At 52.0% G+C, this 26403-nt stretch overlaps 1 protein-coding gene across 1 annotated transcript in view; it reads right to left on the bottom strand.

Annotated features, from left to right (window-relative positions):
• Nucleotides 1-12114: 12114 nt before the first annotated feature.
• CDC25A (cell division cycle 25A) overlaps nt 12115-26403 on the bottom strand; it is a 14907-nt gene continuing 618 nt past the window's right edge. Inside the window, exons 2-16 of the mRNA XM_062570840.1 lie at nt 25414-25499; nt 23369-23423; nt 22625-22660; nt 22440-22476; nt 21958-22059; nt 20870-20986; nt 19692-19823; nt 18917-18991; nt 18106-18255; nt 17698-17790; nt 17270-17332; nt 17090-17188; nt 16262-16392; nt 15844-15955; nt 12115-14596 (exon numbers count right to left, since the gene is read on the bottom strand). Of these exons, the coding sequence (XP_062426824.1) occupies nt 14456-14596; nt 15844-15955; nt 16262-16392; nt 17090-17188; nt 17270-17332; nt 17698-17790; nt 18106-18255; nt 18917-18991; nt 19692-19823; nt 20870-20986; nt 21958-22059; nt 22440-22476; nt 22625-22660; nt 23369-23423; nt 25414-25499 (1429 nt within the window). The 3' untranslated portion in view covers nt 12115-14455. The remainder of the gene's footprint in view (nt 14597-15843; nt 15956-16261; nt 16393-17089; nt 17189-17269; nt 17333-17697; nt 17791-18105; nt 18256-18916; nt 18992-19691; nt 19824-20869; nt 20987-21957; nt 22060-22439; nt 22477-22624; nt 22661-23368; nt 23424-25413; nt 25500-26403) is intronic.

Raw genomic sequence — 26403 nt, 5'->3', positions numbered from 1 at the left:
GCTGCGCTGTGCTGTGCTGTGCTGTGCTGTGCTGTGCTGCGCTGCGCTGTGCTGCGCTGTGCTGTGCTGTGCTGTGCTGTGCTGCGCTGCGCTGTGCTGTGCTGCGCTGTGCTGTGCTGTGCTGTGCTGTGCTGTGCTGCGCTGTGCTGTGCTGCGCTGTGCTGTGCTGTGCTGTGCTGTGCTGCGCTGTGCTGTGCTGCCCTGTGCTGTGCTGTGCTGTGCTGTGCTGCGCTGCCCTGCGCTGTGCTGTGCTGTGCTGTGCTGTGCTGTGCTGCGCTGTGCTGTGCTGTGCTGCGCTGTGCTGTGCTGCCCTGTGCTGTGCTGCGCTGTGCTGCCCTGCGCTGTGCTGTGCTGTGCTGCCCTGCGCTGTGCTGTGCTGCCCTGTGCTGTGCTGTGCTGTGCTGCGCTGTGCTGTGCTGTGCTGCGCTGTGCTGTGCTGTGCTGTGCTGTGCTGCGCTGTGCTGTGCTGTGCTGTGCTGTGCTGCCCTGTGCTGTGCTGCCCTGTGCTGTGCTGTGCTGTGCTGTGCTGCGCTGCCCTGCGCTGTGCTGTGCTGTGCTGTGCTGTGCTGTGCTGCGCTGTGCTGTGCTGTGCTGCGCTGTGCTGCCCTGCGCTGTGCTGTGCTGTGCTGCCCTGCGCTGTGCTGTGCTGTGCTGTGCTGTGCTGCGCTGCCCTGTGCTGTGCTGTGCTGTGCTGCGCTGTGCTGTGCTGCGCTGTGCTGTGCTGCGCTGTGCTGTGCTGTGCTGTGCTGCGCTGTGCTGTGCTGTGCTGCCCTGTGCTGTGCTGCGCTGTGCTGCCCTGTGCTGTGCTGCGCTGTGCTGTGCTGCGCTGCGCTGTGCTGTGCTGTGCTGCCCTGTGCTGTGCTGCGCTGTGCTGTGCTGTGCTGCGCTGTGCTGTGCTGTGCTGTGCTGCCCTGTGCTGTGCTGCGCTGTGCTGTGCTGTGCTGTGCTGCCCTGTGCTGTGCTGCGCTGTGCTGTGCTGTGCTGCGCTGTGCTGTGCTGTGCTGTGCTGCCCTGTGCTGTGCTGCGCTGTGCTGCCCTGTGCTGTGCTGCGCTGTGCTGCGCTGTGCTGTGCTGCGCTGTGCTGTGCTGTGCTGTGCTGCCCTGTGCTGTGCTGCGCTGTGCTGTGCTGTGCTGCGCTGTGCTGTGCTGTGCTGCGCTGTGCTGCCCTGTGCTGTGCTGCGCTGTGCTGTGCTGTGCTGTGCTGTGCTGTGCTGCCCTGTGCTGTGCTGTGCTGTGCTGTGCTGTGCTGCCCTGTGCTGTGCTGTGCTGTGCTGCGCTGTGCTGTGCTGTGCTGTGCTGTGCTGCCCTGTGCTGTGCTGCGCTGTGCTGCGCTGTGCTGTGCTGTGCTGTGCTGCCCTGTGCTGTGCTGCGCTGTGCTGTGCTGTGCTGCGCTGTGCTGTGCTGTGCTGCGCTGTGCTGCCCTGTGCTGTGCTGCGCTGTGCTGCGCTGTGCTGTGCTGTGCTGTGCTGCGCTGCGCTGCGCTGTGCTGTGCTGTGCTGTGCTGCCCTGTGCTGTGCTGTGCTGTGCTGCGCTGTGCTGTGCTGTGCTGTGCTGTGCTGTGCTGTGCTGTGCTGCCCTGCCCTGCGCTGTGCTGTGCTGCGCTGTGCTGTGCTGTGCTGTGCTGCCCTGTGCTGTGCTGCCCTGTGCTGTGCTGTGCTGTGCTGCGCTGTGCTGTGCTGTGCTGTGCTGTGCTGTGCTGCCCTGCCCTGCGCTGTGCTGTGCTGCGCTGTGCTGCGCTGTGCTGTGCTGTGCTGTGCTGCCCTGCGCTGCGCTGTGCTGTGCTGTGCTGTGCTGTGCTGTGCTGCCCTGCCCTGCGCTGTGCTGTGCTGTGCTGTGCTGTGCTGCCCTGTGCTGCGCTGCGCTGTGCTGTGCTGTGCTGTGCTGTGCTGTGCTGCGCTGTGCTGCCCTGCGCTGTGCTGTGCTGTGCTGCCCTGTGCTGTGCTGTGCTGTGCTGTGCTGCGCTGTGCTGTGCTGCGCTGTGCTGTGCTGCCCTGTGCTGTGCTGTGCTGTGCTGCGCTGCGCTGTGCTGCCCTGCGCTGTGCTGTGCTGTGCTGTGCTGCGCTGTGCTGTGCTGTGCTGCCCTGCGCTGTGCTGTGCTGTGCTGTGCTGCGCTGCGCTGTGCTGTGCTGTGCTGTGCTGTGCTGTGCTGTGCTGTGCTGTGCTGTGCTGCCCTGCGCTGTGCTGTGCTGTGCTGCCCTGCGCTGTGCTGTGCTGTGCTGTGCTGCCCTGCGCTGTGCTGTGCTGTGCTGTGCTGTGCTGTGCTGTGCTGCGCTGCGCTGTGCTGTGCTGTGCTGTGCTGCCCTGCCCTGCGCTGTGCTGTGCTGTGCTGTGCTGCACTGTGCTGTGCTGTGCTGCGCTGTGCTGTGCTGCCCTGCCCTGCGCTGTGCTGTGCTGTGCTGTGCTGCGCTGCGCTGTGCTGTGCTGTGCTGTGCTGTGCTGCCCTGCCCTGCGCTGTGCTGTGCTGTGCTGCGCTGTGCTGCCCTGCGCTGTGCTGTGCTGTGCTGCCCTGTGCTGTGCTGTGCTGCGCTGTGCTGTGCTGTGCTGTGCTGCGCTGTGCTGTGCTGTGCTGTGCTGTGCTGTGCTGTGCTGTGCTGTGCTGCCCTGCGCTGTGCTGTGCTGTGCTGCGCTGTGCTGTGCTGTGCTGTGCTGTGCTGTGCTGTGCTGTGCTGCGCTGTGCTGCCCTGCGCTGTGCTGTGCTGTGCTGCCCTGTGCTGTGCTGTGCTGCGCTGTGCTGTGCTGTGCTGTGCTGTGCTGTGCTGCCCTGCGCTGTGCTGTGCTGTGCTGCCCTGTGCTGTGCTGTGCTGTGCTGCGCTGTGCTGCGCTGTGCTGTGCTGCGCTGTGCTGTGCTGTGCTGCCCTGTGCTGTGCTGTGCTGTGCTGCGCTGTGCTGCCCTGCGCTGTGCTGTGCTGTGCTGCCCTGTGCTGTGCTGTGCTGCGCTGTGCTGTGCTGTGCTGTGCTGTGCTGTGCTGCGCTGCGCTGTGCTGTGCTGTGCTGTGCTGTGCTGTGCTGCCCTGTGCTGTGCTGTGCTGTGCTGTGCTGTGCTGTGCTGCGCTGCGCTGTGCTGTGCTGTGCTGTGCTGCGCTGCCCTGTGCTGCGCTGTGCTGTGCTGTGCTGTGCTGTGCTGCGCTGTGCTGTGCTGTGCTGTGCTGTGCTGCGCTGCCCTGTGCTGCGCTGTGCTGTGCTGTGCTGTGCTGCGCTGTGCTGCCCTGCGCTGTGCTGTGCTGCCCTGCCCTGCGCTGTGCTGTGCTGCGCTGTGCTGTGCTGTGCTGTGCTGTGCTGCCCTGTGCTGTGCTGTGCTGTGCTGCGCTGTGCTGTGCTGTGCTGTGCTGTGCTGCCCTGTGCTGTGCTGTGCTGTGCTGTGCTGTGCTGTGCTGTGCTGCGCACGGGGCGCGTGACCCAATTTCCCACGCTGGAAGAGGAGAACTTGGGCAGGTCAGGGTGCGTGGGTTTGCCATGGCGCAGCAGCAGATACTTGCGCTGTCCTTTAACTAAGCAGAGCCTTATCCTGGAAAGCGCAGGGATGCCTGGCCTTCTGGAAGGCTTAATCCTGCTCCTCCGAGCTGGAGAGAGCGCGTAGCGTCAGGCTGGGAGAGCCGCTCTGCTCTGTAGTCTAGGCCTCCATAAACCTGGCCTGATTATTTTGAGGCTGCAAAATTGAAGCTATGCTGCAATGAGAAGATAGAAATGTCCTCAGGAGTCTGTGCGTAGCCTTGAATTACCTTTTATAAATAGGTTAACAGCTGGAGGGCCCATGTTTGATTAAATAAGGAAAAGGACATACAGTATATACCCTATACGATGCACTCTATCCTAAGCAATTCTTCTATTCTTTTGGTTTATATCTGCGGATTAAAGGATTTGCCTTTCAATAAAATTATTCACCTCAAACTAACAAGTGGAGGAGAGAGGGGATTTTGATCATGTTCTTAGCTCTGCGCAGCTTCCCCTAGTGAAGCCACACTCACTTTCTCCTTTGCTGTATGAAACGTGGAGCTCTCAAATTACTGATGATCACTTTGATTGTGATTTGCTATTTGCTATTTTTGTCCTGCTTCTGGTGCACGGGACACTCTGGGACAAGAGAGAGTAAGAGGTCTCCAGGCCCCCAAGGAGCTTCCAGCCTGAACCAGACAGAGCATGCAATCAAGACTGACAAAAACCACACAATGAGGCGGAAGAAGAAATGTTTCGGGGAAAATGAGCTGCAAAGAGCCCAGCTCCCCTAGGTCCTGCAGGTCTGCAAGGAGTTTCGTGCAGACCTGATCCCTCGCCTGCAAGGGGAGTGTCTCAGAGGTCCAGCCCTCCTTCGAGTTTTGCTGTTCTCTTAGTTTCTCACCTGATCAGGTACAGGATAAGGCACAAGGAACATACGAGGGGAAGCTTTTGATCACTAATCTAGAGGCTGTAGGGAGAAAACATGAGGACAGCGAGACGAAGGACGTGGGTATCTGCAAGGCTGACGTGCATCTTTCACGGGGGACGTGGTCTTGCTTGAGCAGAAGGACTTGTTAAAGGCAGCCAAGCCTCACACCATCTTAGTGTAGCATCTTGTCTCTGGTGGTTGCACAGGACAGACACAGCCAGCCTGGCAGACCCAGAGGGGGGTGATCATCCTGCTCGCTGATTGCCGCCTTGTCTCAAGGTCTGAGACGTGAGGTTTATTACCCTTTCCGTACCGGTCATTACGACTGCTCCAGGCATCCCCGGGAGCCCGTGGCCCACTCCCTTTCTGAGTCCTAATAAGCCAGTGGCAACACTTTCTTGTGGCAACGAGTTACGCAGTGCACATGTGCAAATTACTAGCGTGGAAATGTGCTGCTTTCTAATTCCTTTGTTTCTGTGCTACAGCAGAGAAGAAACGGAAAGTTCCCGCTCTCCCCTCGCTAGGCTGTTCAGTATTTTCTCCACTCTCATCTCATCCCTTTAACTTTCCTTTTTCCTAAGGCAAACGAGGCCAATCTCTCCAATGTGTCTTCACATGCTCTTCTCTTTCTGTGGCTACCCTCCCTGCTCCGATTTTCCAGCATCCTTTGCTGCGGCAGCACGGGAGCGTATTGCGGGCACTGTGTTCGGCAAGACCACGTCACTTACATACGTTTGCTACCTCACTCACCTGTGATCCAGTGCTTGCAATACTTCATCTTATTCCTCTTTAAATCGCTGACAATTTATTGTTCCTGCTACTCACAGACTAGGAAGAAGTCAGGACTGTGTGCAGTAATGCTCAAGCTCTCGTTCTGAAACGATACCGTCACTTCAGAATTGAATTCCCCACGGGTCACAGAAACGGCCGCGAGCACTTTGGCTGCCTGAAGAAGTCCCAAGGCATTTTCTGTCATTTATCTTCGGCTGGGGCAGCTAACCCACTCGCGCAACCCCGTGAAGGACATGTGGGCTGGAAAGGCCTCATGCCTGATGCTCACGTGGGGCTGCGCAGCCGCTTCTGGTCCCGTTTTGCGCACCCTTAACTCCAGACATGCAAATAAACGGTGTGGAGCGTTCATTGACGCGCCCTAGTCTTAAATACGAATTGCACATGAAAATTGCACGAAAAACATCTTTTTAGGCCAGAAGCAAGCCCTCTGTGCGGATGAAAGGCAGTGTCGCGTCAGCAGCAGGGACAGAGCTCAGCCCTTCCCGAGCAAAAGCTTCGTTTCTGCGCGGCACCGGGCTGGCCGGCGCGGGCGCTCCCTGAGCCGGGAGGGGGACCTGCCAAGACACTCACAGCTGATAGCTCCGTTACGCGGAGTTTTTCCAGCAACGTGGAAAGGTTTTCTGAAAAACCCCAAACCTGGCAGCTCCCAAAACCTGGCTGCCGAAGCGGCGTAGAAGATGCGCACCCGACAAAGCAGCTGGCTCCCGAGGCGGGGTTAGAGAGGTGATCTCCGAGGAGTTATCTCACATCCAAAATCAGAGCAGAAAAAAGAGCGAGGCACTGGCTGGGGTGACGGCGTAACTGCCAGAGGCTAGCCCAAACGAGGGAAGTGAGAGAGAGCAGCACCACGCCGCAACGGTGCAGCTGCAGCAGGGAGAGCTGCTTCAATTATGTATAAAACAGGGGGTGGATGACATTAGCAATAAGGGTTGCTTGGAAATGCTGGAGGATGATACTCAATCTGCCAAATAAAAATTTAATTACAATGTTGTTAAACCTGAGCTTTCTGGAAAAGAAAAGAAGTAAACAGTTTCTTGAAGACTGTTTCCTCCCTTGGGACTCCGTAACAGACCTAGAGACCTGACCGTGAAATTTCATTATTGCCACTGGAAAAACAGAAAAAGAAAAGAAAGGACGCGATCCAGAGAATATCCAAAGCCCATGCTCAAAGGCTACAAACAGCAACTTTTCCCCCGAAATATCTTTCTGCTCTCACTTTAGAAAGAAATGCGAGCTGGGAGAAATCACAGCGCTCTCCTTCCAACGGGTGAGGATTCCCATTTAAATTCTTACTCATCTTCCAGAAATGAGAGACTTTAGGCAAGGCGGGGGCGAGGGGGGAAACGCACTCCGGTTGCTTGGAACAGAAATCCGAATCAGTCATACAGAGCCTGGAAAATAACGATAATCTGATGGAAAAAAAATCTTGGCGGAGAGTGAAACTCAGGAAAGGAGGGAGAGGGGAGAGAAGCCAGAAGACCCCAGAAAGCCCGAGCGGGTCCAGGCGTTGAACTCGGCGAGAAGGCTGCGCGAGCTCCCGGCGGCACGTCGCGGCAGTCGCGGAGGCCGGCGTGCTCGAGGGAGCAGGAACGGCGGTTAGGGGTCAGCAAAGGAGCGCTGCTGGGAACGGATGCGACATACTATTCTGGCGGCTGATTTTCGCAGTCAGCAGGAATTACCACAAAAAAAAAAAGCATGGCGGTTGACAAGCAGAAATACAGGAAAATTCAGGCACAGCTCTGCGAGCGGAGCGTCATCGCAAAGACCGGCCGCGTCCCCCCGGGCAGGACCCAGGCCAGCGAACAGCCCCGCTCGCGCCGTTTTCGGGTTTTTGAAAAGCCGAATGAATCATGACCCACAGCACTTCACCGCGTACCGGTTTCTTTATTAAAGATTGCCTTGCAAAGGAAGGAAAACAAACTTTGAGCGACTCGAAGCAGCCTGATCTACGCTACTCCCTAATTATTTTATTTCTAGAAGGTTTGTTGCAGCTGAGGAAATTATGGGCATGAAAGGCTACAAAATAAGTGATAAAAACTTCTAAAAATAGAAGTCTCAGTGCCAGCTTCAGTCAATAAACAGCAGATCTCGCAGACGGAGCGAGCTTGGGGAAAATGAAGAGGCGCTAAAAAGATTACGAGAGAGCCGTGAAACCGCGCGATCGGAAAGCTCTTGCACAGCGACCTACTGGCAGCGGAAAGCTGGGAATGGAGAGAAACCTTCAGGAACACGGAGACAGACGTCACAGGAAAATAGAGGAGATGCCGGCCTGACAACTTGGAATGCCTCGAGGATTATTTCACAGATCAAACGAAACTCCGCGAGGTCGTTGCGCCGCACACGGACAGCCACGGCGCCGCCGGAGCGGGTCGGCCAGGCGCGGGCTTGCCGCAGGCTCAGGCAACCTCGGGGAAGGCAGCAACGGAAGAAACCGGAGAGGCGGCAGCAGCACGTTGGAAAAGCGCCGGGTCCGGCAGCGCCCGGAGGAAGGTCACGGGGTATTTAAGGCCTTACTAGCACGGCCTCAGGGGTGACCTGCAGGCCTCCCACCGCCCATGAAAGAAACCACTGTTGTTGGTCTGCTAGTAAGAAGAGCCTGTGCTCTGTGCAGATTTCAAAGAATTTAGGAAAAACACTTTCTAGCGAACTGCAGGCCATGCTTGTGGTTTATGTAACCCCCCAAATGCAACTGGATGAGGGAAGGATAACGATCAGCTCCTGCTCGCAGAGCCCTTGCAAACCTTCGTAGTTCTTGCTTTAGCCCGCCGAGAACCTCTTATTTTTAGAGCAGTGTGACTCTCATTGCCGAGAGAGCTTTGTAAAGGGAGCTTTATGCGTAGCTGTGTCCCACGTGGCCATCCCTCCCACATTTTGTTCGTGGACAACTTCTGCCAGTGTCAGCCCCAAAGCAGTTCTGAAAGTCAATGGATTAATTCTCTGTCTGGGAATAGGCGCTGATGCCTGTTGTCTCCTTCACTTGACCACGGAGTCTTTGGAAAAGGAGATAAGGGATAAGCAGTTTGCCGTAACTGCCAGGAACGCAGCACACGCAGCTTTACATGCTGGCAGAATAGTGCTGGTTGTAACTAGCCCAAATATTTCCCTAAAATTAGTACTTAAATAAATCCATTGCTTTGGGAAAGCATCTGCTTTTGAATTAAACGATTCCAGACCTGAGTATTAGCAGTATTTCTGTTAAACGTGAGCTGTCATTCCTACCAGAGTATGATTAGATGCTAGTCTGTAACAAATTCCCCAGGAAACCCGAGAAACAAAATGTCGAACCGCTGAGAAGAGCCGTAGGACCTAAATGCGGAGGTCCCGCAGCGGGGCCGTGCCTCCTGCGAAAGCAGCCCCGACCCCGCGGTCCCCGCTGGCGCGCCGAGAGCCCTTCGAGGACGGGCTCCCTCCGTGTCCCACCCGGGACGAGCGGCCCCGGCGCCTCCGTGCGCGGCGAAACCCGCGTCCGTGGGGTGGGGGGCGCCCGCTCTGCCCCCCGTCCGCGCCACAGCCCGTGGGGCTCGCCGGGGCGCTCGCCCGGCGGGCTGAGCCCCGCTGAGCTGTTGGACTTGTGCCACCGCCTCCAGCAGTCCTGAGCTGCAGCCACCACAACCCCCGCTCCAGCTTCATTGCAATGACGGTGCCCGCCCAAGTAGGAAGCTTGCAACAAAATACATATATTTTTTTTTAATTTTCTTTGCTCACAGCCTTGTTGACAAAGACAGGTACCAAATTCTCGGTGCGCTGCCACGGAAAATCGGGCTTCAGCCTGGGAGAAGAGAGCCAGCACCTTCATTCGGCGGAGCACTGCAAGAACGTTGATTCGAGTATCGGTTCTGTGCTGCCTCGTCCAGCCAGATTAACAGGTTGGGAACAAGTCTTGGAGGGACGGTGACGAAAGAGGTGTTTCTTGTTTGTATGGCAAACATGCCCAGCCATTAAAGAGTATTAGGATGTGATTTGTAACCAAATATTACAAATATGGATATTTATTACCAAATAATCCTATGGTAATCCCTTGGGGCTGCCCAGCCCGAAGGCTCAAGTGCAAAGAAATGGATAATCTCTGCTCTAGTAGGTGGCTACAGACGGCCTCTTGTTCGGAGAGGAAAATCAGGCCAAAACTGGAGGAGAAAAAAGAATCTACTGTTAAGGAAAGACTGGCGTACCAAAGCCCCATGGTGCAAAAACGAAGGGCACGCGAATGGGGCGCTTAGCTGTTCGGGCGCCATTTATTAACACTGAAAATACCTTTAGCCGAAAACAGCATATTTTTACGTGGCGATGTTTGTTAAAAAATACCCGCTCTTCTGCCAGCACAGCTGAGAGGAGCCCGCTAAGCTGTCAGAAGCGACACCGCGGCGTTGCAAGGAGGCCAAGTCCGCCGCCGGGGAGCCCTCGCCGGGAGAGACGTCCTCGAGCTCAGCCCTGCAACGGTTACGCCCGTTTCTGGGAGCTGCAGCCCGTTGTTTTTAAACCATTTAAAGTTCCCAGACGAAGAGGCAGCACGAAACTGCTGTTTTGTGCATACAGCCACGTGCGCGGCCGCGCAGCGTGGGACTGCGGCTGCTGCCTCCCCCGGGGCAGGAGGCTCCTCGCCACCGCTGGGGCTCAGCACTGCGCAAACGAAACGGGCGGGAGAAGGATTTCAGGCCGGTGCCAAAACTCACGTTTCTAAAAAAAAAGCCGGGACTTTTATGCCTGCATCCATCACCCCCGCTCGCTACACAGTGAACACCCCGGAGCTGCAGCCTTGGATCCGGTTTGCCCAGCTGGGCATGGAAAAACCCCCGAGGCTGGTGGGCGCTGTCAGTCACACCGAGCCTGGCTGCTGCTGCCCGGGCAGCGAGTCTCACCCTGGAAGACGGAGCTTCTCCCCCCAGGCTGACTAAACTGTCTCCTTGCAAATGCTTCCAGCAACCTGATACCGTGACTCAAGCAAATCCCCCTCCCGGCGGAGCTGCCGCAGAGCCGAAGGCCCTGCCCGGGCGGAGAGCCCGGAGGCGGCCCGGCCGCGCAGGGCGCCGCGGGAAGCCCCGCCGCAGACCCGCTCTGTTCGGGAGCGGCCACCGCTGTTTTAGCTCTGCTGCGGCGAGGGAGGAGAAATAGCCCGGCTGACCACGCAGGGATCTCCTGATGGCTTCCGGGGGGGAAAACAGGCAGCCGAGCCCCGGCTTTGCCGGCGAGGCTCACGCTGGGTTTCGTCCGCGCTCGCCCGGGGCCTTCGCGCCAGCCCTTCCTCTCCCTCCCAGGGAGCCGAATCTCGCGCTTCTTCCAGAGCCGCCCCGGGACCCGTGTCGCTCGGCCGCGCCAAGGTTGCCCCCTTCCCCGGCCCCCCGGCAAGCCCCGGCGGCGGGAGAGCCGGCGCGGAGCCGTTTTCCGCGGGCTCCGGCTGCGGTTCAGCGCCGGCAGCGCGCGGGAGCCCCGAAGCCCCGTGCGCGACAGCCGCTCGCCTCCTCGAACCCCCGGCGCAGCCGGCGGCAGCAGTCGCGTCTTCGCCTCCCCGGCCTTCGTCTGGACGCCGGCGGTCGGCTCCGCGGGCCGAGGCCCGGGCGCTCTCACAGCGCGTCCCGGCTGCCCAGAATAACCTCCGGCGCGGGATAAGTTACCGCCGGCCGCTGCTCCTCTGCCCCGTAACCGGAGTCGCCGGGCGGGCGCAGCCGGAGGAGCCGCGGCGCGGACCGGGCGAGCGACGCGCTCCGGGGAGGGTTTGCAGGGGAGCGCGGCCCCGGCCGGGGCACCCGGCGGATTCGCACGCTCCTGCCCCGGTTCGCGCCGCGTTTGGTAGAGGGGAGCCAGGCGCCAGGGCCGGGCCGGCCTCTGCCCGCGCCAGCCGAGCCGCCGGATTAAAGCGCCGACAGCTCTGCTCCCGTTCGTGGTTTCCAGGCACATTCTGGGCATCCGCTACAAGGGAGCAAAAATAATTTCCCTGGGCACAGGGGGAGGCTGCGGATGGCGGCGGCTCCCCGTGCACGGCACGGCACCGCGGGGGCCTCGGGGCTCGCTTCCGCGCAGCCGGCGAAGCGGCGGCGCCCGGCTCCCGCAGCCCGCGCCGGGCTCGTCTCCCGGGGCCGCGCCGGGCGAGGCGGCAGCCGAGGGGCCCCGTTCCCCGGCACGGGGGCAGCGCCGGGGAAGGTCCGTGGCCCCCCCCCGGGGCCGGGTCCCCTCTCCCTCTCCACCAAGCTGGCGCGGCTTCTTCTAGGCCACGGAAGGTGAAGCAATAGGAAACGCTAAGCCCCGCGGCACTCAAGAGCTCACGGTAGAAGCTGATGAAGCTGTAAGCTGCTTTCAACATCAGTTTTAAGAGTGACAGATGGGGGCAGGAAAAAAAGCCCTAGTTCTCTGCTTTAGCCTCCAGTGGATTTGAAGTCACATTGCTGTAGTTTAAGCGAAGCTTTTAATTCTGACCCTGTTGTCGGCCACCTGCTCTCCATGGCCACGCTTTCTGCTGGAGGTACGGAAAACCTCCAGTACGGAAAACCTCCACAAGAGCCGGCTCGGGCACTCCCCAGGGACACAGCCAGGAGAAACGGGGATCTCGGGTAGCAAGGCGCCGCCGCGCTCTCCCCAGCATGGGGATACGAGGGAAAGGGGCTGCTGCTGCTTCCGTATTCCCACGTCGGTGCTCACGGGAGCGAGCTCCTGGCGCTCCCCCAAGCTGCCACCCGGCCCAGGCAGGGCTCAGCAGGACTCTTCCGTCCATCGGCCACGGGACATCATCCCCGACGGAAGCTCTCGGGGCACGGGCCAGGCCAGGGGCCTTCCTCCACCCGGTTCGGCTCCTCCAGCACACGGGAAACGCAGGCAGCGTTTTTCCATCCCAACGTCATCCCAGCAGCAAGCAGCAAGGACCACAAGAGCGGACAAGCGGCGACCGTCAGCGCGGGAGCCGGCTGCACGCGCAGCGAGACCTTCTCCCGCCCCACCACAAGGGAAAGCACTCGAGTAGCCCAGCAGCGTGGAGTTTAAGTACTTTATTCGCGTAGCCTGCAGCAGCCTATCGCGAGCGCAGGCCGCTTCCATACAGACGCTGTTCAGAGACGCACACTGCTGCGGCCTCCCCTTCGCACCCCGGGGCGCGTGAACGCGGCGCGCAGGAGAAGAGCGGGTCGGGTACAAAGCGAGGGGCCCCGTCCCCACCCCAGCACCTCCCCACGCACGTCTACACCACGCAGACACGCCGGCTCAAGCCCTCTGTGCTGCTGGACCCACACCACAGCAACACCCACAACACATTTAGCTTCCTGAATATCAGGAAGTTTGGAATAATTAGCTGACTTAGAGACATGGAAGTGCAACGGTAAAGCCAGATTGCTATAATGGTTTTGCTGCAGAAGCTGCAGATGAGCGAGCCCAGAAAAGAGCATTACGACTCAGTAAACAATCTCCATCTGCCTTTTTTTTTTTTTTTTTTTTGGCGGGAGGGTGGCTAGCAAGTTAACTTTCACATAAAGCAACCGTCCGCAAGGCTCTTGCCAAACGGATGATTTACCACTTTGGTTCAGCGCAATGGGACTTGCATCAAAAAGCAGTTGCGGTCACTCAGGCTCCTGCCTGGGTCGCAGGAGCGCCGGCCCTCGCGGCTGACTCACGGGCACACCACCCCCTCGTACCGCTCAGGCCTCCAGGTCACCTCAGGGGCTTCCGCTGGGAACTCGGGCCCTCCGGGTGAGATGTGGGATATGCTTGCTGCCCCAAAGAGCAGTTTAGTAAACGTCCTTTCTGATTTAGCACTTCTTAGTTTTCTTAGTATTCAAAGTATTCAGCTTTATGAGAGGCCAGCAAAAATTGTTATTTCTAAAATCAGAATTCATTCAAGAGTTTAAAATTTATCCGTTCACTTCTGAAGAGGATTAACTGCAAGTCCTAAGAAATAGCTTAAAAATCAAGTTAAAACTCCACATAACCACCTCCATTGCAGTATTTTTTGACATAAATACAACTGCATGCAAGACTGGCTTGCACGGTACGAATCAAGCCACATGAAGCATCGAGATTTCTGCTAAAGTAGCAACCCAGCAGAGAGCCCCGGGGTGCACGGCCGTTCCCAGGCTGCAGCCCTCCCTGCAGGAGCAGGGGTTTCACTGAGACATTTGCATGGGTGGAGGACGAGCTACCAGCACGCGGCTGGCCTGCCTCGTGGCGCTGGTTTGCCAGGGGAGCGTGGACCTGCTTTCGGTGGGTAACCCACAGGGCTCAGCTGGGGCATAGCATTTTCTCCTCCTTTCAGAGATTTCTTTTTTATACTTCCTGACAAAGGGACTTTTTTTTTTTTTGGCAGAAGGATCTTCTACTACTCTGTAACTGGCAAACATCTGAAGTCAAACCCTCGGCGCAGGAGCAGCTTCAGAGCAGCCTCAGGAGAGGCGTGCCAATGGGATTAGCATGATTCCCCAGCCAGATGCTTTACTGGGCATGTTTTGGGATAATACATAACCTTGAAGCAAGCAGCAGTAAACTGCTGTTGTTAAGGAAACCAGCAAGTGCTTTGCCACATGGTATTTTTGAGATCACCTGAAAATGCCCATTTTTGAATTAATTTCAGTTCCCAGAAATTCTGCCTACTTTGAAACTTCTTTAGAATAAAGCAATCTAGATTAAATAAATTAGGAGAACATGATACCTATGTACAATAAGCAGTTTTCCCTTAGATTGCCTTCAAGAGGCTTCTCAGTGTAATGCAGCAGTTGAGCTTTGTAAACCCTAACTGTGAAGAGCTACTTCCCATCTTACTTCACTGCAATGCATTATGCTACCAGAACCCTGAATCAGAGCTGCAGCTGAGAAAAAAAAACTAGAAGCCCCCTACAGCAGGCTGCCCTTTAGCAGAAATAAGGTTTGAGCACAATCCAGATGATTCTATTGCAGTGGTATTAGCTTCATTTGACTGTATTTAAATAAAATAAGGCATTAAAAAAAAATTTAAAACCCCCCAGGCACTAAAATATCCTGTTTACACCACATGCCAGGCTGAGACCCACATACATGGCACACGACGAACTCTTCCCACCCCTCTGCGGGGCAGACTGTTGGGCAGTTCGTCTGTGGATGTCACAGAAAGCAAGGAGCCATTTTTACCAAGCGGCTTAACAAAAAACATTAAGAGTCAGCTCTGAATCAGCATCCAGGTCACCAGGCTCACACCTGTGAGCACGAGTGCAAGTTCCACAGTATTTCCAGTAAGACATCAGACGAGGAGAGAGCAGGTACCTGATAACCCCAAGCAAGGAATAGACGCGTCTCCCCTCCCGCTACAACCTTCCCCCACGACGGGCAGTCTTTGGCCGTTTGGTTCAGCCCTTAGAGTTTTTTCAAGCGACTGTACAACTCCCTTTTGCTCTTCTCACCAGCCCACGTTCGACTTTTGGTGCGGAACCTTTTCAAGTCTTCTTTGAAGTCCTCGTGGTGCATGGGGCGATAGCTCTGGGGCTCGCAGAAGCTCTGGGGAAAGAGAGAAGCCAGTTTCACTTCAGTGCATCACAGGAGCGACAATCCCTCCGGGCCTTGCCGACTCCGGAGGCGCCGCAGCCCAGCAATTGTCACCGCCCACCAGGATAAACAGAACAGAGCCCATACCGAGTTGGGCTACAAGCAGTAGTTTCACACCAGAAATTCAAGAACAAAGCCAAGAGATACTTAGATCATGGCTACGCTGGAAACGACAGCTTTTAAGTGAATTCCCTCCCTGCTTGCGCTTGTGGCTCTCTCCCTAAAGTTTGACAGGCATCAACACATACTGCAAGCAAACTAAACTCTACCCTGTATTCATCTTTAAATGACATAGATTTAGGAAATACTTGTTTTTAGTCCAATCTCAGGACTCACACACCAGTGTGGCCAGAGCATTTGATCCTGCCATCAGCTGTTCCATGCTGCCACCTTGAGGCCTTCAACCCTCCATCTCAGGAGGGCGCATCCAGCAGGGCCGAGCACAAAACCCGGGGGCGTCCACCACCCCACCCAGCGCAGCCTGCGACAGCCAAAACGCCAGGGTGCTCGGGGTGCCCCGTGCACTGGCATCCCCCTCCCAACACGCCGAGAGGGACACCCGCCTCCTCCCCGGAAAACAGCGTGTGGCCAAAGAAAGGGAACGGCACACAGCCCTGCCCAACAGGCCACACACCGGCCTAACCAGAACACTAGAGCAGAAGCCAAGTGATGCAAGAAACTCCGTCACAACACTAGAGAAGAGAGCCACTGGGCATTTTAGCCTTCTCTGATCAGAGGCTGAAAACTCAAAGCTCTTGAACTTTGCTATATTAGTATATTACGAGTGTTCAGGTTTCCATTTGTTCTATGGCAACTGCTCTCAAGCTTCTCTTCCCTCCTAGTCTTTGCAAGCTGAGCAGTCTTAACGCTCCTTCTCTGGAGGCCATTTTGAGCTTTTAGCTGCTATAAAAGGGCAGAAACCAGTCTTACATTTTACTCGAGAGACAAGTGAACATAACCTTTCAGCTACAGCTCCAAGATAGCTCTGAGCTACAGAACAGGCTTAGAGAAGTAAAGGCAATTTCTCTACAAGTGTAGTTAAAACTTGACAGTGGAGAGCACTGTGAAGCAAGGCAGGAAGACACTCCAGGAAACCACTCTTCTCCGAGGAGAGATCTGATCTGGGACATTTAAGGTATTTATTATTTAAATACTATTTATCTTTTATAAGTGTGAATGCAGAAGAGAGCATGACTTACACGACATCTTAAAAAGAAGTCCTTGTAACCCCCCTTCAGAACATACAATTCCGGGTAGTGGAGTTTGGGGTACTCATTACCCAGCCTGTCTCGCTCTCTCACAAACCGGCACCTGCAGCAGGAAAACATACTTAAAATCTCATGCTTGAAATACGTTAAAACGGTGCTCATCTGCAAGGTCCCACTTCTTGAGTTACAGCAGTAACCCACTGCCTGTTAGGAACGTGCTGACAGGCTACACTGGCTGCAGAGTTGTGGCTAATTGGCTTTCACTAGCTAGGTACTGCAGAGCACCAGCCCATTCACTCAAACTTCAACACAGTCATTCACATTATGGGATGTGTCACACCCTTGCTTGCCTGGTGACTGATTAGCACAGCATTAGGTTCTGATGTAGGGGGCGTGTGGAGTAACTCACATTCGAGGACCTCGCTCGGAAGAAAATTCACAGTGGAACACTATTATCACTCGTTTGTTCTCCGATGGCAGGATTGGCTTCTTAAGCAAATAATCTTCCACATCCTCTTCCATATGAAGATTTACAGCACCCTGAAAAGGCAGAGTCACACCTGAGCACACAGGGTACATGGAGAACAGTAACAAACCCAGCCCACTCCCTTGCGAGCTCTGTCCTCGCACTTTCCCAGAGTAGCTCTGGCTAACTTCTCTGGCCATTGCCAAAGACTCAACGTGGGCAGAACATTACAGGCAGTCTAACACTGTCTCTGGGGGACTTGGACCTATTTCAAGGGGTCGTCTAAACAGCTATAGGTTACGGATACTTAGATTTCACTTTTCCCTCTCAGAGTATTCCAGAGGGCCAGCCAGCTGGCTCAGACTTCAAGGTGATTCACATTATGTTTTGCACAGCCATTTCTTCTGTAGCTGAAGTCTGTAGTTTAACTGAAGTTTAATATTCTAATCTTAAACCTCCCTAGATATCAGGATGCTGGGCAGAAGCGTCTTACATCTGCCTCTAGAACCGTCTCCCTACTTGCTGCACAGGTCACTTCCTCTGCTTAAGGAAAACTGAACATTCCTTCCGTCGAAGGAAAAGCCACCTGCTGAGCCAGGTGTGAGCCCAGATCCCAGGCCCCAGTGGGGCACTTAAGCACCTCAACTATTACATATCCACATGGCCTTAGATACCCACTAGCTAAGAAGAGTCTCACAGTGCCAAGTGACCTCAGTTTGCCTTGGAGGCAGCTTCAGACAACTATACGTTGATCCTACAGGGTCAACATACCTTAATGTGGCCTCCTTCATATTCATATGGGTATCTACAATCAATTATCACACATTCCTTGATGAAGCTTGCAAACTTCCCAGTCAGCACGGACACAATCTGCAAAAAACAAAGACTTCAATTGTTTTGAGGCAGTTCTTTTTCATAAAGAAAATTTCTTACTGTCCCTGGAACACATACCATTTCTGAGTCGATATATTTTAAATCTTGATGTTTCCCATCCACAGTGTGGAATAAGTAACCCTAAAAAACAGACAGCATCTAACTGAGAAAACTCCAAATATGAACCACATATTTGATAGTACAGCATCCAGCAATTAATCACACAGATACTTTGTTGATAAAAATCTTAGTTTTAACTCTTGAACTTTACTGAAGAGAATGCCAGAATTCAGGGGCAGAGTTATTCTTTGGCTTCTATTCTAGAGACATTTATTTGTTGCTCTTTTTGAATGACTGAGAAAGAATTACTCCATATCTAATCTATAAAAGCATCTTCCTCACTGACAGCATTTACTAGTTACTTGTATGTACTGTTGAAGGAGGAAAGTGCTGTACTTGGCTTGATTTGAGACATCTCTACCAAAAGACAAAGTCACTTGGATTACCTTTGAGAAGTCACCAATAAGGTCTCTCTGGTCACTGTCCAAAATGCTCTCAATCTCTGCTGAAGAAGATTGTGTCCTTACCATTTTCAAACTCTAGAGAAACACAGATTAAATTAATACTGAGCACTGACCCTTTTCCCAGAGGATAATAGAAAAGTTCATGTTTACTCTGAATTCCTGGCATATGACCCCCAAATTCTCTTTCAGATCAAGACAAAAACCCAGGCTCAGGTGCAAGCAACTACTCCACCAAGCCCCTGATCTCCCAGGCTACACACTGAGAGGAGTTTCGCTAGGTTAGCAGTTTACCCCCAAAAAAGCTCTCATTAATCTTCATAAACTTGATACTTGTGTTTGATCTGCTCCTAATCAATTCTGTGCTACAACACGGGGTATCAAGCCACCAACCGTTGAGTCTTCAGAAAGCGTTCCAGGCAGGCTCCTCCTCTTCTTACTCTTCCCGGGAGAATTCTCCTCCTGGGATCTCTCTATTCTTTTTTGGGTAGTTCTGCCTACACTGGGCACAGATGAAGAACCAAACAGCCGGCATCGTTTGCCCTAGAAGGAGGGAGATAAGTTACAGTTCTCTGGCAAAGATTAAAGTTAGCCTCAGACTTTTGGACTGAAAAAAAATTTGGTCTTACGTAAGTCCTTGTCACTGCACAGTCAGAGCAGGACACGAACAGGAACAGCTAAATTCAGGATATACATTTGTTTACACTTATTTCCCGTTATGCAGGTTGAGTGAGCTTGCATCATCATATGAGCAACATGACGTGCTCACAGAACGGTTTACATCAATTAAGAAACAATTCTATTGTCTGGCTAAAGAGCCTTTTGCCGAGTCTAAATTCCTTTCAGGAGGCCTGGCTATAGGCATTCAAGGTAAGTCTACACAGAACATATTCAAGACATGTCAGCAAGTACCTAATAAAAGAAGGTAAAATTTTTCTTTTGCCTTTAGGAATATTTTTGTAAATGGGAAGTTTAAAGCCTAAATATGTGCACAGTGAGCACTGTTCTATGCTGACACAAGCTTCCAGGCAGATGGGCTTCAGAGACAACAGAATACTGTAGAGGTTTTATGCCACATCTTATTATGCCACATCTTATTATGGATACAGGATCAGAGACAGTGTAGTTGCTTGTCTCAAGAGTGACAACAGCTGCCAAAACAAAGTCCCTGTATCGCTCTGTTGTGCTCTGGTAAAACACTCACCCGATTGTCCGTTTTCCTCATGACTAGGGGCGCAGTCCAGAGGCTCGCCACATCAGATGGCACCTCCTCATCGTTCTGAGGAAGGAAGAACGTTCATTCACATCATGGATAGTGACTGGAGCTATCTAAGGCTTCTGCACAGCTTAGTCAAACATTCCAGGTCAATTCAGCTCTCAGAGCAGTTTCAGGAATTACTTTCTCCCCTTCTACATACCACAGATGGAAGCACCATTTAAATGAACTACTAGTTCAATCAAAACCTCAATGAAACAATGAAATTGAGTTAAGAAGAATGGGAAGAAAATAAATTACATCAATTCCTTGATTAATAAGGATGCTATTCACGCTTTAAGTATCTCAAATTCAGCTAGAGAAACAGTTTTCTATTTTAAGTAGCCTGAAACAAGTACTATTACCCCTGCTCTCTTTCAAGCAGGCTTCGAAAGTCTGTTCAAATAGTTTTCTCTAGTAAACACAATTCAGCTACCAAAAGAGACAGCAGCAAGTATTTCCTTAGTTAAAGGCTGTCCACATCTCAAGTAAATCTTGTTGCCTGCAATAGGAAACAGTAAAAATAGGACCGAAACACTGGAATGTACGGGTAGAAAAAGATGATGAGATTAACTCATCTTACAGGACACACTAGTACCTTTTTACAGTTTTACTTATCACACTGACTTCTACTAGAACATACGTACCACAGACATTGCTGGCAGATCAGTCATGTTATCCAGAGCTGATTTTAAAATATCTAACATATTTCCTTTGTACATACCTTCAAGTCTCGATCATCTAACAGTTCCAGGAACCCATCATCATCTTCACTTTCAGAAGAGTTTAGAGACTGCTGCAGGAAAGCTGGCCTGTAGTTCTCCAGGTCACCCGTGGGTACTTCTCCAGTGGGAAACTGAGACAAGAGACCTAGTTTTAACAACATTCCTTCTCTTTTCTTGTAGGATACTGTAACCACAGAGATGGTGCCATGTCTCTCACTGCACTCTAGAAAATATGGCAGTTATTCCACTACTTCAGATACATTGACTTGAGCACCTCAAACCGAGTTCCAGTACTTTTGTTTCACCATTACAGTACTGGAGTGCTTTAATTAGCTTGGCAAAGCAATAATCTCCTCTAGAAAGAGAATCTATCCAGTGAATGGGCGAGGAGAGAGAAGGGTGCTGTCTAAGGAACAGGAATTACAGAATCACAGAATGGTTGAGGTTGGAAGGGACCTCTGGAGATCATCTAGTGCAACCCCTCTGCTCAAGCAGGGTCACCTAGAGCACGTTAGGCAGGATCACGTCCAGGCGGGTTTTGAATATCTCCAGAGAAGGAGACTCCACAACCTCTCTGGACAACCTGTCCCAGTGCTCTGTCACTCTCAATTAACATTATCTCTGCAGTTCCTAAGCATGAAATCAGGAGTATAAGGCGGGATGAAGGGCTACCAAACTCAAGGAGGGGAGACAAGATTTAACTCATTCTATGCAAAGGATCCATCACGTTTTTCAGTTGCCTTTGCTAAGCAACAGAATATGATCATATTTTTCCTTCATGTCATATCTGGACATATGGTCCAGTTGCATCAGCACAACAGGTTTCATTGCTCCTAATGCTTATAAATGTCTACTTTATTGACAGCAGAAACAGTTACAAGCTAACTTCTATTCTATACCGATGCCCACAATCACTTGACTTTTTGCAGCATAAAGATCAGCTCTGCATTGACTAGTCTTTCCTGAATTACAGAATAATGCATGTTTTAAACTTCCTACTACTCATCAGCTGAAAGGGAGGAGAGTTTTCTACCCTGTCAGTCTGCCAGGGTTTTCTATTCAGCACATGAATTAACAGCAGTGCCAAGAACCACTATGCAATTTTTCTTCCTCTCAAGACAGCAGGTATGTAGAAGATTAGGCAAGAGTCAGTTGCCAAGAATACCGTGGTACTTACTATCTGAGCTGGGGCTGAGCTCTGCCTTTGGCCGAGAACATCTTTTCCATCATGGGAATGGACACGCACAGAGCTACGAGAAACTGGCCTGGTTGGCTTCTTAAACTCAAATGATTCCTGAATTAAAAAGGAGCAAAGTAATCATTTCACCAAAATAAAATGCAGAAGCTGCTGGGATCATTATATCACTGTTTTTCTACTTGATATTTTAAAATTAAGTTCCCTGCTGCCAACAGGAATAGTCTGAACATGAGTATTTTCAAAGTAAAAACATTACAGTAGTGACATAATCAACTTTTCATCCTTTTGAAATTGTCTACAAGCTTATGACCTTCCCATTTCTTTTCTCAGTCAGCTTCTCTGCAAAAGATATTATGAAGGCCACCAAGGCTGCAGCTTGGTCAGAACTGTATTTGCTGCTTGGTGACTGGCACCCTCCTCCTGGTTTTCTGTAGAAACCTGTCCAAGCCTTGCCGACGGCAAACCTAGCAGCAAAGTCTTATAGACCAAAAAAGGAAGACAACATTCACGCTGCTAACCGCAGACACACTCAGGAGCTGCAGCTCCCCATGCAAGCAGTGGAAAGAGATCAGGCGATCTAAGCAGCTTCCTGCAGGCGCCCCAGCAGCTGTCTAAAGCTAGCAGTACAAGTACATTTTCCCCGCCGCAGTCTAAACAGTCCAGTTCGGCAGCATGAAGGAGGAGCTGCGTAATCAAAGCCTTCAGAAGCTTGATTCACTGAGAATGGTTTAGCTCAGTTGGTTAGTGCGGTGCTAATAACACTAAGGTCACGGGTTCCATCCCCATACGGGCCACTAGTTTGGAGGCTGGACTAGACGATTTCCAGAGGCCCCTTCCAACCTTACCAATTCTATCATTCTACGATGATTAGTTTGCAGACAGTATTTCAATGCAAGTTCCCCCAAGGCAGGCTATGCAAGACTTTGATATGTTTAAACTGTAGCCTGGCAGATAGTAAAAGAAAGCCTTTCCCACCATACCTACTTGTGGAGAGCTATGGTAATTCAGCTTCCTTGATACAGCCTCTCATGTTATATCATCTCAGGAGAGAAGAAAGCAACACTTACATTCTCCTTGTTTTCATCTTGTTCTGATAGTTGAAAAGCATCACAATCCAGAGAATCTGAATGGTTTCTCTTCAGAGCAGGACTGCAGCCCAGGAGCCTTTGCTACAAAGTTCATACAGAAATGCCAGTTCAGTATTGCACAATCACATTTTAAGCAAAAGAGGGGATAATAAAAGAATAAAGTCTCTGTCTACAGACTGGTAGAAAATACATGCATAAGTCTTTAAAGCTGACCTCTCGGAGCCCAGGTACCAAAATACAGAGCTCTAGCTGCAGCAGAGTGACAAAGCTACATCAGTGAAGTTTCACATCAACATGAAACACATTAAGTTAATGGAAACTCAACATTAAAGTTTATAAAGTACCATAGCAGCCGTTCTTGAAGCTAGAAAATTAGCAAGCTCTGGGATGTATCCAATTAAACAACACTTAACACACTGAATCCTTTAAAATTACCCAAGATGAATACCATCCACACTTACTGGCAGTGAATGGATCCTTCTGAGAGGCAGTCGAATGCTACAATGAGAAAGAACCAAGAGTTATTTCAACATTTTGTCTTTAAAGGACAGTAATATGAGGAAGATTCATTTGATTCAGTAAAAAGCTCTAAAAGCTGGAGAGGTAGATCTAGGCCAGTCACTAACAAAGTCAGCAGTATACTTACTTCAGTCTGCTAGATTCAAGAATTGTTTTCTCAAACCTGAAAATAAGTGAGATGCCTGCAGTTAATACCAAAGACAAATACAAGGTTGGTTTAGTGTACTAAGTCATGAAGTATTATGCTGAACGAGCCAACATACTTCTTGATTACACTGTCTTTCTCAAGTTAAATAGAGCCAGCTCATCCCATGCTAGTCTTTGTAGTGGCCAGCTAGACTTGTTCCCCCCCCCCCACCCAAAATTCTTTTCAGCATTGTTTAGACAAGAAGCTGGCTTAAAGGAAAAAAGCTTGGTAAATCAGGGACCAAGGGCATCTGTCCCTCATCCATTGGGGAAGATCAGAAAAGAATCCAACTGAGAGTAGCAAATTCAAAGCCAAGAGCAACTGCTTGCTATCACTTAAGGCATATACAGGCAAAAATTATAGTTTAAGTGTTGAGTGAAAACTGCAACTTACATGCAAGTTGGTGCAGCTTCAAACTCCCGGTAAGGTGCCAATGTCATGCTCAAACAGTCTGGCTGGTACAACACATTAACTCAGACCCAAGACTCGTAAGTACTCTGGGACACAGACAAGACAAAGCCTAGCATCTCAAGCTGCAGTGCACATCAGCACACCCTTCTAGAGAGAAGGGCCCGTTGAACCGGGCCAGCAAAGGCAAAGCTGCTTCAAGCCTCTCATTAGCCTTCATTTGTTAATGGCGCAACTGGAACTGCCAGAAGTCAAGCTCAGTAAATGGTTACATACGTTTCTTCCACGATGTCGTCTGGAGTCAGAGGACCGGGGGAATCCAAAGCACAGCCTGCGGAAGAGAAACAGGTCTTTCTGCTGAGTGGTTTCTTAGCACCTAGGAAACATGAAGTATTGGACATTGCCCAGTCTGCAGCCTCATCTCAGCGTGGAAGTAAACGGTTACAAAGATGGCCCAAACCGCACTTTCGACCACAAATAATCAGATACTAATGCTGGGGGGGGGGAAAGTAGTAATCTTAAAAATAGCTCTGCCTTTAAGAATATGATTCAGGATAGAATTTCATCATCTACTGTAGAGTACTTTAGGCTTACTCACTTACACATGTATCTTAAGTCCTCTGGGGATTTTATAACCCACATTTTTAATTACAGTTCTTCATTGGCAGAAGTTTTTAGCTCACCTCCCTCCAAAAGTGGTCAAAAGTCCCTTCTGCTAGTGTGCTAGAAATAATAGCAAGCACTTCACGAGCAAAAACAACACAATATTATAACTGAATAGCATCTTCTAAGGAGAGTCAAGTATGAAGCCTACTGAAATACAGATTCCCAAGGAGCTTCTGACAAACCCTAGCATTAGGCCAACAGCTTACCAGAATACACTGTACGAGCACGGCAGTACTTGTTGGCACATCAGTGACTATGGTCTAAACAATAAGTACAAAGAATTTTGTTGACATGACACGTAGTGGTCTCAGCACAGCAGAAACCTTAACCACAAGTATTTTGCCAGCACTGCAACAAAAGTAACTGGAAGGAGGAAAAAAAATCAGAAGGGCTGCTGTAAGTTCTAGCAAGCCTAAAAGCTTAAAACCTGCTTTGGAAATAGAAGGAAAAAAAATTGTAGGAGAAAGAGGTACTAAACTTGTTTTCTGTCACTGTGTAGTTTGCCAATTATATTCACATTTCACAAGTCCATAAGGTTCATTTGAAGGCCAGAGTCCCATGCACAGCCAGGCTGCTACATAAATTCAGGCTGAAATACTGATTTCCATCACTGAGGTGGCCCAATAAAGTATTGGAAGTTTCCCCGATTCTACAAGTCATGGGGTAACAACATATTTCATTTCACTGATGCAACATCTCATCTGAAAAGTTACTTCTGGACAAGTGTCAGTACTAAAATGCAGTTCCCCAGATCTCAAGTTAAACAATCAGCTGGTAAAAACAAAACAAAAAAGCCACAAAATAAACCCAAGCCACAAGATAAACCCTGTCCAACAGCCTTTGAGTGTGCAAAGCAGGTTAGCACAATTTGGGTTTAAAGAGAGAAACCACCCGAAGACAGCCTGCTCTAGAAGTTACTGCCTTCCGAAGGGCAAAAACTCGGTTCAGTTCCATTCAGCGCTGAACGTAGCTATGCAATGGATCCTAACAGGGAATGATTAAACACTGCCGTCCACAAGCCCAACGTGCCGCTACAAATTTCTGTAAGCCAGTAAGACAACACAGACTCTAGTGGGGCTCCAATTCACTAGTGAAGCCCGTCGGGGGGTGGCTTTGGTAGTATTCACCTCCTGCTGTCTGTATGCCGGGAAAGACTGATACAAGGCACTGACCTATTGCCATATACAGAACAAAACACCAACATAAGCAGCAAACAGTACTGACTAACGCCACACTGGACTGCAAAGCGTGGCAGGTCAGCAGCCACATCTTACGGTCATCCCTAAAAATAAAAGCAAGTCATCTCCGAGTGTTCCAGTGGAACCAAGAGCAGTTGCTTTCCATGCTACTTCTGTTGCTAGCGTATTCCGGGACGATTACAACGCTCCAGATCACAGGCTGCGCAAGGGTAAAGCGGGAGGGAGGTATCTGCATCCCTCCCTCGAAGATCCTAAGAACGAGAAGCTGCTGCAGGGATTACAAGTATATAGTATTAGTTTCCTCTCCAAAACCTGGAAGCTGCTCACAGTAAAAGGCAAGTGAAGAAGAAATCACAGAATCAGTAAGGCTGGAAGGGACCTCTGGAGATCACCTAGTCCGACCTCCGTATCACACCCCACTCCGTACTCATTAGCTGCTAACTGGAAAAGCCATACCTGAGTCAGTTGATTCCGACGACACTGTTCTCTGCAAGCCGTTGCTACTCTTACTTCCCAGAACTCGTTCGGAATTATCGTGCTGACTGTAAAGGAAGATCAGGTTCGTTGTTTTGAGTGTTCAGTAAAGTGAGGAATACAACCTAGTGGTGTATGAGCGCGAGAATACAACACAAGGACGTACGATACTTGTTGGCTAAGTGAAAACCGCTGGATCCAAGCCCCACTGCCCCTGGGGCTGTAACCCTCCCTGGCAGCCACAGGAGGGGGGCGCGTACCTCAGACAGGTCAATTCAGAAAACGTGCCAGGCTACAAATCTAAAGATAAAATAACAAACACGCAGGGGACCGGTCCGAATTGTTTGCAGGAATTCCAGGAATCCGAAGGAGGGAAGGACCACAAGGAGCGCGAGTGATTAGAGAGATGAGACTGCTATAAAAACAGCCCCAAAAGGACGAGCCCCAGGAGGGCCGTCAGGAGCAGAGGGGCAGGCCGGGGCCCGCAGGGCAGCGCAGCGTCCGCGCGCGGGAAACCGCGCGAGGTGGACGAGGACCGGAGGGAGCAGAGCTGCGCCGGGCAGCGGCACAGCCGGAGCAGCGAGCAGAACGGAGCAGGGAAACCACGAACAGAGCCGAGCAGATAGAGCTGCGCGTGGGGCGGGGGCCGCCAGCACTGGGGCCCCAGCACAAAAGCCTGTCTGCGCTGGGGGGGGGGGGGGGGAAGCATCCAGGCCAGGGGCGGCGCAGGCACAGCAGGGCTCCGTGTGGAGAGGTGCCCAGAGCAGCACCGTGGCAGGACGGGGGCTCCAGCGGCCAGGGAAAGGCCGCAGCAAAGGGGGGGGTCAGTCCCGGGGCGGCAGGAAGGAGAAGGCAGGAGGGGGCAGAGGGAAGGGGTCCTCGAGGCCCCCGTTCTTCGGGGGGTGGGGGGGGCACTGCCACGGTCCTGCCTTTGGGGCACGGGGAGCAAAGCAGTCCTCGGGGCTCCACTTC

Source organism: Rhea pennata, chromosome 2, assembly GCF_028389875.1.
Source record: "Rhea pennata isolate bPtePen1 chromosome 2, bPtePen1.pri, whole genome shotgun sequence".
NCBI lineage: Eukaryota > Metazoa > Chordata > Aves > Rheiformes > Rheidae > Rhea > Rhea pennata.
Note: the sequence above shows the minus strand (reverse complement) of the source record. Positions and strands in the feature narration are given on the sequence as shown.